The sequence below is a fragment of the Guyanagaster necrorhizus genome, assembly GCF_019112545.1.
Source record: "Guyanagaster necrorhizus MCA 3950 unplaced genomic scaffold BT62scaffold_8, whole genome shotgun sequence".
Classification (NCBI taxonomy): Eukaryota; Fungi; Basidiomycota; class Agaricomycetes; order Agaricales; family Physalacriaceae; genus Guyanagaster; species Guyanagaster necrorhizus.
The window spans coordinates 1,529,964-1,543,096 of record NW_025064887.1 but is presented as its reverse complement, the minus strand read 5'-3'; the positions used below and the strand labels follow the sequence as shown (position 1 = coordinate 1,543,096).

Below are 13,133 nucleotides of genomic sequence, written 5' to 3'. Positions count from 1 at the left end.
CCGATGTCCGGGAAAAGCCTCCTTCCACTTATTCTCGCCACAGTCAGATACCACCCTTCTAGTTCAATACGAACATGGAAGAAGAGATTCTCTCTGTTCAGCCTTCATCTGTCTCCTTGGAAAGCAAGAAAAAAAGTTCCGGAACCAACACGCCCACCAACGATAGTCCTGCCGCGTCGCCTGCACCCGCATCTACTGCCAAAAACCGACCAAAAATCAAGCGGGACAGAGTTCCTAATCCAATTCGTCCGCGGCGTGATGATATCACCTTACCAGCCGAGAAAATCGCCTCATCCTCTTCTAGACCACTCCAAGATGCCCCACGAGAAACGAGAAGTAAAAAGAACGGAAAGAGGAAACAAAAGACGGATAATGGTCGTATTTCCAGTGAAGTGGAACGAGACGTAATCGTCATTGACGATTCCGATGAACCAACCGTCTCCAAGGATCTTGGCATCGGTGCAGATTTTGTTGTGTTCGACGATTCGGATTCGGATGATAGCGATGAAAAGAAGACCGGTAGCATGGATAGGAAAGAAAAGGAACGCGACGATGGAATAACGCCTCCTTCCGATGAAAGAGATACCCGCAGAGAGAATAAAGAGCCCGACCGCAGAGGAAGGCGCGACGATACCAACGATGACAGGCGAGAGAAGAAGAGTAAAAGTACGTTTACATTTTTTTAAACTTCGTTACTTGCCTTAATCTTGCGTTATAGGAAGAGATCACTCTCCATGCGTACGAGAGTGGGACCGCAACAAGGAGAGGCGACGCAGTCGAGAAAGAGAAACGTACACGGATCGTAGACGCCGAGAAAAAGCGAAATATGGACGCAGAGACAGGAAGGTAGACAAGGTCCCGTGGCTCGAGAATTTGGACTTGGATAGTTGCACCAATGTTGCTGAGGTGTATGTGCATCGTCTGTCTTCCACTAACGCGCCCTCACTGCCAACCAGTTTGCACCGGGAAGTGAAGGCATTCACAAAATGGATATCACCGACGCCAGTAGAAGACGAGATCCGTGGCCTTGTGGTGGCACATATCAAGAAAGTAGTCGCAGCATCGTTTAGAGACGCCAAAGTTCTTCCTTTCGGAAGCTACGCGACCAAACTATATTTACCAACTGGGTTTGTCTCTCCTTCACACTAAAAGCGTCGTCACTGATGTTTTCCTAGTGATATTGACCTCGTTATTCTCTCCGATTCCATGGCATATAGCAACAAGGTTACTGTCCTTCACTCCCTTGCTGCAACCCTAAAGCGAGCCGGTATAACTGACCGGGTTAGCATCATCGCCAAGGCGCGCGTCCCCATTGTCAAATTCGTCACGAAGCTTGGCATGTTCCACGTCGACATCAGCATCAATCAGGGCAACGGTCTAGTCGGCGTAGATATTATCAACGGCTTCCTCCGCAACATGCATGGACAGGATTGTATGGCGTTGCGCGGTCTCGTACTCATCACGAAGATGTTTCTTGCTCAACGAGGCATGAACGAAGTGTATACTGGCGGGCTGGGCAGCTACGCAATCGTGTGTTTAGTTGTCAGCTTCTTGCAAATGCACCCGAAGATTCGAAGAGGAGAAATGGCCGTTGATGCAAACATGGGCGTTTTGGTGATGGAGTTCTTCGAGTTGTATGGGTGCTATTTTAACTTCGATGATGTTGGGATCTCCGTGAGGGACGGTGGGACGTATTATAACAAGAGGCAAAGGGGATGGCACAATGATTCGAAAGGATTGCTCTTGTCCATCGAAGATCCTGCTGACCCTTGTACGTGAATGAACTTTCATAAACAGTGAACTTATGGGATTCACCTTTGTCACAGCGAACGATATCTCAAGTGGTTCATTCGCATTCAATAAAGTCAAGACGACTTTTGCTGGTGCTTTCAACATCCTGGCCTCTGCTGCGTACCTGAAGGCTGGCATCATCAACTCTCGACGATCAGGAGGCGCTCTGCACTTACGCGGCAGCTTTGATCCTGCAGATCTGAGCGTTTTGTCAGCTATTCTGAGCATAACACAAGAGGTTCGTTCCTACCGTTTTTTTGTCTTGAGATGATACTTGATTCATCAGCTTGATAGACTATAAATCATCGAAAGGTGGTGCAGGAAGTCTACGATTCTGGGGATTTACACAGAATGGTTGGCCAGAAACCACTTCCCCAAGTGTTCGATGGGCGCTCAGATGGAAACCAGAATGGCAGTGGCTTTTCCAAAGAGTCGTACGAGATGAACATGGATCTGGGTACTGACTCAGAACAAGAAAGGGAGAGCAAGAAGCGCCGGAGAGACGATGACGAGTCCGATGGAGGGAGATATAACATCGGGAAGGAGCCGCCGAAGAAACGCAGACGCAAAGGAATATCGGCTGATTTCCGGGAACACTTCACGACAGGCGAGGATAGTGTTGCAGAAGGAAAGAATGAGGAACCGCCGAAGAATCGCGGACGCAAGGAAACGCAACTGGATACTCGGGAGCCCTTTACAACAGACGAAGATAGCCTTGCAGAAGAAGAGGATGAATACGCCAGTGACTCCTCAAGCCCCGCAGATAAAGAGTCGAAACGCAAAGTCGACATTGGGGAGCGCAATCGCAAGCAGTCATATTGGTTGTCCAAGGGTATTGGGCCTGGCGACGTTGGAGACAGTGACAACTGAACTACCTCTTATTACCTGTGTTAGAATATTGGATCCATGGTACTCCTTATATTCCGCTTTGTTCGCTCGTTCGCTGCTTTTTTATTGTTGCTTTGTTGTCGACTTGCTCTTTTATGTAGTCAAAACTTCGTGCACGAGTCAATAGTGCTTTTCTTCTAAGTTCAAGAGTATTCGATGACTCCGCCGCCTTCAAAGCCAAAAACAAGGCATCTTCCTCTAGCAGAGATACGAAAACGAATCTACTGTTGGTTTATACATCTAAAGCACGTTGGATATGAATGCAGTGTCAATATTTCAACCTCAGGCCTTTTCATGATATCTGTCAGGGAGATATCAATGTACCTCTCCCTCAAAACACGACAGCCGGCTTGCACTAGTCCAGATGAAGTTTCCAAGGAGCCTGTCAAGAAGAAATAGAAGCGCTGATTATCTTTCTGAACCTCCTATCATTAACTTCCAAAATGAATATATTACAGTGGTAAATTACGAGAGCAACCGAAAATAGCACGAAGTGTGTGTTGTGAAATAACTAACTAGAATCGTCCAATCCCTGGTCCAAAGTTACCGTAGATATCTGCTTGCAGGTCTCTGTTGACGTCCGAGGTCTACGAATAGTATTTGACCGATCGATAGAGGCTGCACTCTGTTCGGGGATTGGATGAGGATTAATTTGGGTAGGCGTTTTCCAGCCGCCTTCCGATTCTGATACTGAAAGCCCCACCGCGTAGCCTTGGGGTAAATGAGAGGGTAGGTTCTGAGGTACCGAAGGGAATGCATCGAAGAGTTCCCTATCAAGAAGAGTAGAAGGTGACGAAACATTTGAAGATACTGTCGCCCATGAAACAGGACGGGGAGGGGTGCTGGTAGAGCCATGGCTCCCCTGATGTGAGCCCAAGGCATGATCAAATTTTGATTGTTGAGACGCGCCTGGGAGAGCGAGGAGATCCGAATATGCATGGGGCAAAGGAGGCATGGTGCCCGGCGGGGGTAGAGGTGGCCTTTGCGAAGCGAAGTGGAGCGAACGTAGAGATTGAGACCTCACGGGAGGTACTATGATGTTATCCTGAGGCGACGAAGATTGTGTAGCACCCGTGGTTGTCTTTGAGATTGCAGGGGCAGAAGGTTTGCGATTCAATCGAGGAAGTACGCTCTTGATAGTACCCAATGTGCTACGATCTGAAAGGTCTCATTAGGACCAAGGAGCGAAATACTACCAAGGAACTCACCGTCACTGTCAGTCGTACTGGCGATACTGATAGTCGACTTGGTCCTCCCTCGGCGCCACATCTTCTCTGCAAAGGATGATGCCCTATTGATACTCCCATTTTTCTTTGGAGATAATGAAGGCCAAACTATACCACTCGGTGCAGAGGCCCTAAATCCTACACCAGTTCCAGTCCCTGGTCTTATAGTTTCCGACTCAGCTAAGTCGGGGCTAATATCGGGAGGAGTGACGACCGGAAGAGAATCGTCGGATGAAATCTCAGAAGAGACGCTCTGACGCGACGCATCATGAAAGGTGGAGGAACGAGATGCGCTTGCTAGTTTTCTGAAACTGGCCAGGTATTTGGAACGCGGAGACTTTGGTGGCGGCGTCGGGGGACGATCAGCCTCTGGTGTCACGTCTAAAACACTACCAGAACCATGTCGGATGTGGCCTGACGTCGAACAAGTCTGATCAGAGTCGGGACCTGACGTTGCTCGGCCATTACAAGAAATGGCCTCACCCTGTTCCACAACAGAGTCCTGGGAGGTTTTGCTAGCGCCATCTCGAGTTTTGGACTTGTTTCGAGCAAGGACCTGCGGCACGCGAAAGCTGCGTTTTCGCCTTACTGGCTCGTCTTTTCCAAGAACACGGGGTAACCTGATTTCCGCTGCCTTCGTCTCTTCTACATGCTGAGGATTTTCGGGAGTAGAAACAACTCTCTTCTTGTCCTCGTAGCCGACCTCGCTTGGCAATTCCCCGTTCATCAATGAACGTTCTAGAAGAGCAGCATTTTTGAGCAGCAATGCCAATTCGCCGGAACCTGGACTGAGAGGCGGTTCTACTGCCACGGTGCGTTTAATCCTATTCATCTGTGGTGTGTACGGTGGATAAAGTGTCCTTGAAGGTAGCGTCGCTACCTCTCTCACTTTCCCATGCACAACAGCCGAGAATGATGGATCTCCAGATGTTACCGGCCCCGATTCAGTGCGCAGACGCGAAAATGAGTGGGAAAGTTTGTGCATTGTTAGTTCACCGAATTCGGTTTCGGTGGGATAAGGAGAGGATTCAAAAGGTTGGATCGATGCTTGCGTACCGCTATTGGTCTTGCGATGGGTAGTAGTGATGTGACTGGGACTAGTTTCTATCATGCTCACAGGGCGAGGCAAAGGATTCATGAGCATGGGAAGTGAGAAAGATTCACGAGCTGGAGACGATGGTTGGGATGGGACAGGAGTGGACTCGGCGTCATGTGAATTTATAACAAATGGAGAGTCCGGTATTGGGATCAACTCTGTATGATCCCTCTCCATATAAGCGTTCCCAGCTTCAAGGAATTCAACTGAGGCCAGGATAGACTCGGCTGAGCGACTGGCCATAGCAACACTGCCCGGACGCGATGACTCAGGTGAAGAAGAGACACGATGTTGCTCAACCGCAGCGGTATCCGGCGTCCGTAAAAGCTGGTACTGTGGTAGCTCTGATACCTCAACAGAGACCCGATCATAAAGTATCACATCATTAGCGCCAGGATGATCAAGTTCGGGGGCTGCGACGCCGGCCGATGCATTGATATTGACATTAATGTACGAGTCTTCTTCATTTGCAGCGTTTGCTAGATCGGATGCCACTTCAGTATGAGTTCCGACATCATCAGTGACACATATGACGGGTGGTGGCGGTGGCGATGGCAAAGTGGCAAAGGGCACTGGAGAATGTGACCGCTCGAGCTCAATGGGTGCTGCAGGAGTTGGAGTATCAGGCTTGTCCATCGGAGCGTCTGCGCTCTGTAAAGAAATGTCTGTCAAATCCGAGGAGTCCATGCTGCTAGCAGTGGTATTTAAGTTCTGGAAGAATATCGTCAGTGAAATTCTCAGTCAGGGTGTTCACAAACTCACGGCATCTGTCTCGGAATTGTCCAAAGTTAGATCCAACAAGGCTGGCGAATCCTCAGCGACGTCTGAAGGTGAAACCGTGACACAAGGCTCATCCACTGCCGACAGCGCATCCTCTTGAAGAGACGAGTTGTCTAACGTTAGATCCGACAAGGCTAGTGAATCCTCAGCGATGTCTGAAGGTGAAACCGTGACACAGGGCTCATCCACTGCCGACAGCGCGTCCTCTTGAGGAGACGAAGACCCGTCAGACACGATCACCGGTGTGTCATGCTCGTCCATGTCCATACTTGAAAGAGATGACCCCGGTATGGGAGAGGTTGGTGGCGAAAGAGAACATTCGCGAGAATACGTGTCGCCTCCACCGTTGAGCTCGGATAAGGCCTCTGCTCGACGAGCTATGTCAAGAGCGGCCGCGAATGATGTGCTCCGAGATTTGGATCTGAAAGCTCGCGAGTTCTCTAGTGTATCATCTGGAGTTGGTGAAGGGGATAAAGAGCGAAGTGCTTGACTGTCCCTTGGTGAATCCGCAGCGTCCGAAAAATCATCGTAATCCAATCCCAACAGCGAAAAATTTCTTCCTCCAGAAGAGAAGAGAGGTGATGTGGAACGACTCATAGGAGGCGCGCTACTTCCACTGGCTACTCGCACAGCGGAAGGAATGCGGTTCCCATACAGCTCGCCTTTCTTTCTTGTCTGCTTACTCTCTGCAGTCGGAGGCGCACCCAAACCGAAACTCCCTCTAGGTACAGGAATTCCTCCCTTCTGCTCGAATTTCGCGATTTTATCCCGTAGACCACCCGAGGGTACCGTAGGCTGGTTTACTGATAAGGAAGGCACTGAGGGCCTCTGCGTTTGGGATACATTCCGCTGCTGAAGAGCGGCAATACGCTCCTTCAAGTTCACTGGAGGCTGCTGCGCACGAGAGGTCCTGTAAACATTAATTAAATAAATCTCTTCGACGTTAGACAAAAAAAGGACGAGTTAACATACATCGAGTCAACAGGAATAGCAATTGTTACAGAACGACCAGCGACTGCAACATGAGCAGGCACTGCGGACACAAAAGCTGAGACTGAAGAAGAAAAAAAATGGACAAAGCGAATATAAGAGAAGGGATCGAAGTCACTAGAGAGGACCGAATCACCCAAACATAGTAATACTTTCCCAGGAACCGATCGGACTGGACTCTTGTTCATCTTCACTGAGACCTCGATGCATTCTTGATACCTTGCTTGCCGCAACTCGGAGGGTCGATGCCAAGTCATATCGGATAGACGATGTCACGGATATATGAATTATTACTACTACCAATATTATTGCAATTCTAGTATCTACTATGCCCCCCACATCAAAACCATAAAAATAATGCACTTCTAAGAACCAAGTTTTCTACGCCAAATAGTCCTCGTTCTTGCCCCCATTAGAACGGCCTTGGTACAGCTGCGGGCCGCGGACCACGTACCCTCACAAAGGTGCGCCGTACAGGCGCCAGTTTCTGCTTAATCCGAGTCCACGCATTAGCCTTCCTCGTGATGAAATCTATGTCGATGGGTAAGGCATGCCGTGGCTTGGGCTGGTGAAGTGCCCAAGGAATGCAAATTTTAACTCTATCCAGTTCGTTTGCAACTCTTTCCGACGCCATAGACAAGCCCTTGGACGCAGGAGTAAAGTTGTTAGAAGACCGGGGTACTTGTAGATATGTGGATGGAGTAACGTGATGTCGTTTAGCACAGGGATTCCATCCTGTGGGAGAAGGTAACCTGGCGACTGTCGCGAGATCAACAGGACTGCTGGGGGGTGATATTGGGGGGAATGTCTGCGTATTGATTGAGGGAACGAGCCACGACAGGGGGACTTCGCACAAGGGTACGGCACCGACTGATGAAGTGTATTCGGACAACGTAAGGAAGGCGTTGACGATGGCGGATATATTGTGATCGTTATGCACCGGCAACCAGGATTGCGCACATAACTCCCTGAAGTGCTGGGTGTATATATTCCAGACATGTCGAGGCATCTGGGCATACGACCCTAGTGTCTCCAAGACATCTCCTTGCGCCTCAAGGACCTGGTCGACAGTGAAACCCGTAAGAAGAGCTCTATTCAAAGATTAATCAGAATCAGAAAAAACCATAACACCAGATTGATTATTCACCTATCTTCCAAAGGAAGCGGATCGGCATTAAATTGATCCAACGCCACGAAGAAGATGATTAACATCAGTCTGCGAAATGTCTCGATGTTCCTCGGTCTCTCTTCCAGCTCGCGCAATGTGAGAGTTTCCACTTTCTCAAAGTAGAGGGTGGCGTAGGCGACGATGTGGAATAGAGTGAAGGACGTTTGGTGCTGCGACATGATCAAGTCATAGACGAAGCCATGCAGAGTTTCATAGGTCGAAGAGAATGATAATTCACTACGTCCACAGCCATCAGACATGGCGAGGGATATCAGAAAGTCCGACTCACCTTACGGTCTGCACAACCGTCGGAGTCTGTCCAGTCGCAGTGCAGACTAGAACCACAGCGACCCAGTCTGCAAGCGCGATAAGATGAGGCATGGCGTCGATAATCAATTTGTCCTTGCACAAATCTCTTTCATCGGAGTCATTGCCAACCAAAGTAAATGTAGGAGATGGAGGCTCATCGACGTCGTCATCTAAATGATACTCTGTGGAACGATCGTAATCGGGAGGTGACGACGTGTACGATGGGGGCCGAGTCGATGAAAAGCTGTGCGAGATGTATGCCGGAGGTAGTTTGGCGCAAGCTACGCATCTGGCGTCTGTCATCGCAGCAGTCGTGAAGTGGGGTGTCGCATAAGCCATCCTTAATAAAACGATGAGCGAGGGGTGCGGATTCGAGAGAATCGGACATGTTATATATCGAGGGCGGCTGGACTTTAGGTGGCCTCATAATGTTTGGACAATAAGCGCCGCGGCTTTTCGTCAAAGTAAGTGGCATGCTCAACAATGGACTTGAAGCAATAACATACCTTGCCATCAGAACGGCGTCCGGATTTCATAACTGGCAAAGGAATGTGGTGATACTATCTGGGTGGTCAGGATCTTCAAGCTGACAAGCACAATGAGAATGCTACTGTTGTACAACAATGTGGTGTACTTTGTAGCAGAAAGCGACCGCAAAGCCTCAGGCCTCAGGCCTCGAGCCTCAAGCTTCACAGCAAATTGCTTGTCACATCACCTGACTGAATCGTTGACCCGTTCGCGTCCTTGGTCCTGCTTTGAGGGTACCAATATGTTCAGCATACGTAGGGGAGAGGAACATGTCCGAAACGTCCCCGCATCAGCACTTCTCTCGACGTAGTTCAACGATAAATTTTGCCAGATGCCTTTTCCTGACGAGCATATCAATTCACATTCAAAGTGAAACAAGACTCTCGATATAGATGATTACATGCAGAAGCGCACATCCAATCCCTCCTCGCAGAAGCCTCGCAAGCTCAGCAGGGATGGCATATCGTAGATGGGATAGCCCGACAGCTTTACCGACTGGAGTCGCTTGTCATTACCAGACGTAGGACGCCAACGGCGCCTAATCATGTCTACCACATCATAAACGGTGGTGGTGAGGTCGCTTTGCAAGCTGATAGTTTGTAGGTCGGGTAGAACGCTGGAGTCCTCCGACAATGCCCTACACAACTTTGACAGCTCTTGCGACGACCAGTATCGTATACTGAGGCTCGTCAGACGAGGGGTGCATCGGAATAAACATAGAAGGTACGAGGCATCGCCGTACGCAAGGTGATCAATACTGAGCGTTTTCAAACATGCTCTGGAGCGAACGAGAAGGTTTTGAAGGACTTGGGTGACACATTTCGTCTCATAACGGAGACACATGTCGTCCAACGTGATCTCCTGAACAGAAGGCATCGATACACTATCAAGGAAGGCGTTCAGGTGATAACCTGATAGTATACGGATCTTCCTTAATTGTGGTAGAACATGCACCTCGGGCGTTATCAGGATGTCCTTCGCAGTTGGCCGATAGACCAATTCCTCCAAACGGGACATGGAAAATAACACGTTTGGGAGCGTGGTACATCCACCTTCGTCGGAGAAATAGGTCAATTGATGCCAAGGAAATGAATCCTGGACGAGGTTCCAGCGTCTGCAAAGGGTCAATTTCTGTAATCGGGGAGCGAACTGGAATGGATTGAGGTCGGGGCGCATATCTTTTTGAAATGTGGTAGTATCTTTAAGAGACAGGGAGTGCAGGAGAGAAAGACGATTATGAATTGGCGTGAAAATTCGATACAGTGATAATGGCATGTCAAAAGTGACATTGGTCCAACGGTCAGAATGTGACACAAGCACGTCGAGAAGAAGGTGGGAGCTGCTAGAGAATCCAGTTGTGAATGTAAACGAGAGTGGACAGGTCGCGGACCGAGAGAGATAGGTTTTCAGCGCGCTGACCATTAATGGATGGCCACTATCATGTCGTGCAACCACAGCAAAGGAAGACCACACGCGAGGAGAAGATATAACAACATCTCTCCATAAAGCGCAAATCTTCTCCAACAATCGGGGCCCTTCATTCACTTCCCACACGTCACGAAGTCGAGACCGGGAATAGGCGACGAATATTTCTGACAGAATTTCGTTTGGTATTGTCGATATGGCTAGGATAGCTTTCTGGTCAGTAAAACTGGACACGGCTAAGGGGAAGTAGAAGACCAACCTGATCTCCCCGTTGGGGGACAGGTCTCTTGCGTGGCACATCGACATGGCGACTTGAAACCGTGTTCTAATTGAGCTTTGCCGAGCACCACTAAATTCCCCTCTGGCATGATGCTTGAGCTTCAACTGAACACATGTGAGAAAACTGGAAGAGCGAAGGAAGAACCCTACAGACCAAACGAAGAGAGAAACGAAGACGATGGAGACAAGGCTATTTCGTTTTCTTCAAAATGATACATATATACCTTGAAGCAGCGGCCAACCGCAAGCGAATCATACCCTGTACCCTGAGTACGACCGGATCCTTCAGAATGATGCATGAGGCCTGATGCATAATGTTCTACTTGTCACGATGGTTGCAAGAGAAGAGCCTGACGAAGAACATGTTCATTCTTACACCGCGCCTTCCAGTGACTAGGATCTGTGTCACTGTCTGCATAATATACGTACTGGTCGGTGTAGGACCCCCAAAAATGTGTCCGTACTGTTCGGGTAGATGCTGCGTCGAAGCATACTGTAGACTTGTGCCTTCGACACGGAGGGCCTCGCTGGCAATGGAAGGTTGGTCGCCGTAAAAGTCACGTGGCACTCCCACGCTATATTTAGGCCGCTCCCGGGTTTGACGGATTGAGAACTTCGCAGAGGCTGATACCGTCACGGAGACTTCAATTTCTGCACATACATCTTGTCAGGGATGCAGACCACGCATGTCGAATCGGCGCCAGTAGTAAAAATGCTTCGGAATTTTAACCAGCCGGAGTCAAGGTCCTGTAGAACTTTTCGAATTCACTACAACATCTGGAAATGCACCCTAGTTATGGGTGCTATCAAGTGCTATAGAGCGCTATATGGGAACTTACATCTAAGTCCCGAGTATAGATGGATACATTTCCCAGATGAGGTCGTGGTGAACATTCTCGCCGATTATGTTTCTCGATTGTTGACTTGAATACTACTATACAAGTAGGCGGACGCACTATTTAGTGTAAGAAGGTCAATGGTTAATATATAAGAAGATTGACAAGAGATTGATGGCCGCCTGGCAGTTACAGACACCACCTCAGTACTGCGTACGGCTGTGCTTTCAGTTACGTCGTCTGAAGAGGGCCAAAACTCTCTGCAAAGTTTCGTTAAGAGTATCCGGGATAGAAAGAGTCTGCAATACCCCAAACACCTGAAAGCGATCATGCCATTTGTAATGATCTTGCTGAGCATCGGTGTCGCTTTCAGAACCAAAGTCACCGTTGTCAAAGTTAGGCTAAACAAACTATCATATTACAAGGGATATAGCATCGAAGGACGAACTCACCAGGAGAAAGCTGGACCTGTCTTCCTGGCCTTCCTGTGCCATAGCGCGGGAGCGAGTCTGAAAACTCTGGTTTAACACAAGGACCACGCATTTGAGATAGAGAAAAAACAAACATATAACTCCGGACTTGACTGCACAGTCCTCAAGTAAGGTCCGTAATCCTCCACGCGAGTGGTGCGATAGTAGTCAGGCATAACTAGTGAATCCTGACTTCGGGAAAAACACGAAGAAAAGAACGAGAGCACAGGCATCACCAGAGGAATTCTCTGGCAGGTATGCACTAGAAGGGTAGCCAAATAACGGGGAAGGACAATTCCTTAAGAGGAGACACAGTGAGTCAGAAATGCAATACTCTCATGGCACTGTGGGAGCGACCACGAGGTAAAACCTTGTAGGATCTGCATCATATATACGTGCGATCTGACCCGATACAGATGCTCAGCTTTCCAGTTATGGGAACGCCGTGGGGAACGGTATCGAAACGGCGACTATGTGAGAGACAACTGAACGTCATTGTACGAGATTTCACGGTCGTAGAAACCCCGTCTGATATGCGCAAAAAGTGTCATGGATGCAAATATGACTTTCAGCGAGTTGTGAGAACCTTGATACCGAGTCATGCATGTTTGGGATTCATGGACACGTGCGGACATAGGCTGAGTGGATCTAACAGCACTACAGGACCAGGACCGGCTAAAGCGAGGCTTACTCCTTGCAGCAAAGAATGGTTTCATCCCAGATTGTATCAGCCAAATTCAGAAATCGTGATTCCCAAAGCAAGATAATGGCCATCACTTTTGGCAGGGGGAAGCAACTCCGGTGTAGAAGCTCCGGTTTGTGAGAGATATATATCAAGGAAGCATCCGGAAGCGCCCCAATAGCATGCTTCCCAGTTGCATCGCATACAGGATGCTTGTGTATGTCACTGAAACGCTGATGGCGAGACTTGAAGTTCCTGCGAATCCATACCCGAAAAGATGATAGTGGCAGTTCAGGATAAGATAATCAGACCGACAAACCCGGCATAGGCAAAAGATGGTGCGCATAGCATCTGAAAGCACCAGAAATGGTCAGAATCCTGCCATCCCGGAAATTGGTAGTTGGAATTCCACAACACGACGCTCGGGATAGACAAGCCAAGTATGAATTCTCCAGTTTTGTATCTCCGGTTATAGGCTTCGAAAATCTATGAATCAGCTTGACATGATGAATGTACTGCGCCGGGAGTCGGGATGGGTCATGATAAATGACCTACAGTCATATACGAGGCTGGCGGCGGTGCAAGACATTGGAGGCGTAGTCATTGAGGAAATCAGACAGTTCTGATATCATATGAAGTCAAATATCCTTACAGATTGCTACTGA

General features: G+C 48.8%; 6 protein-coding genes across 6 annotated transcripts; 1 reads left to right on the top strand and 5 right to left on the bottom strand.

Moving 5' to 3' along the window:
* The first annotated feature begins 26 nt into the window (after positions 1 to 26).
* BT62DRAFT_947383 (uncharacterized protein) lies at positions 27 to 2,879 on the top strand. The gene is made up of 6 exons (XM_043188024.1): positions 27 to 666; positions 719 to 908; positions 957 to 1,127; positions 1,176 to 1,771; positions 1,827 to 2,029; positions 2,086 to 2,879. Exons 1-6 carry the CDS (start codon positions 75 to 77, stop codon positions 2,659 to 2,661), a joined length of 2,328 nt encoding a protein of 775 aa, XP_043041843.1. The 5' UTR covers positions 27 to 74; the 3' UTR covers positions 2,662 to 2,879.
* Positions 2,880 to 3,080: 201 nt separating this feature from the next.
* BT62DRAFT_930424 (uncharacterized protein) lies at positions 3,081 to 6,895 on the bottom strand. The gene is made up of 4 exons (XM_043185926.1): positions 6,754 to 6,895; positions 5,764 to 6,691; positions 3,888 to 5,712; positions 3,081 to 3,837 (listed from the first exon to the last, which is right to left on the bottom strand). Coding segments are annotated over exons 1-4 (3,402 nt in total). The 5' UTR covers positions 6,756 to 6,895; the 3' UTR covers positions 3,081 to 3,190.
* Positions 6,896 to 7,152: 257 nt separating this feature from the next.
* Positions 7,153 to 8,587, bottom strand: BT62DRAFT_918735 (uncharacterized protein; the record flags this gene model as incomplete). Its single annotated transcript, XM_043184104.1, has 4 exons — positions 7,153 to 7,203; positions 7,226 to 7,862; positions 7,919 to 8,176; positions 8,229 to 8,587. The coding sequence occupies 4 exons, from the start codon at positions 8,585 to 8,587 to the stop codon at positions 7,153 to 7,155; spliced, it is 1,305 nt and encodes a 434-aa protein (XP_043041841.1).
* A 542-nt stretch (positions 8,588 to 9,129) lies between these two features.
* BT62DRAFT_765953 (uncharacterized protein) lies at positions 9,130 to 10,945 on the bottom strand. Its single transcript, XM_043182205.1, has 2 exons — positions 10,461 to 10,945; positions 9,130 to 10,401 (listed from the first exon to the last, which is right to left on the bottom strand). The coding sequence occupies exons 1-2, from the start codon at positions 10,567 to 10,569 to the stop codon at positions 9,173 to 9,175; spliced, it is 1,338 nt and encodes a 445-aa protein (XP_043041840.1). The 5' UTR covers positions 10,570 to 10,945; the 3' UTR covers positions 9,130 to 9,172.
* Positions 10,946 to 11,177: 232 nt separating this feature from the next.
* BT62DRAFT_765863 (uncharacterized protein) lies at positions 11,178 to 11,763 on the bottom strand. Its single transcript, XM_043182204.1, has 3 exons — positions 11,625 to 11,763; positions 11,320 to 11,576; positions 11,178 to 11,257 (listed from the first exon to the last, which is right to left on the bottom strand). The coding sequence occupies exons 1-2, from the start codon at positions 11,672 to 11,674 to the stop codon at positions 11,384 to 11,386; spliced, it is 243 nt and encodes an 80-aa protein (XP_043041839.1). The 5' UTR covers positions 11,675 to 11,763; the 3' UTR covers positions 11,178 to 11,257; positions 11,320 to 11,383.
* An 893-nt stretch (positions 11,764 to 12,656) lies between these two features.
* Positions 12,657 to 13,069, bottom strand: BT62DRAFT_765799 (uncharacterized protein). The gene is made up of 2 exons (XM_043182203.1): positions 13,024 to 13,069; positions 12,657 to 12,954 (listed from the first exon to the last, which is right to left on the bottom strand). The coding sequence occupies exons 1-2, from the start codon at positions 13,027 to 13,029 to the stop codon at positions 12,760 to 12,762; spliced, it is 201 nt and encodes a 66-aa protein (XP_043041838.1). The 5' UTR covers positions 13,030 to 13,069; the 3' UTR covers positions 12,657 to 12,759.
* Between the last annotated feature and the right edge of the window lie 64 nt (positions 13,070 to 13,133).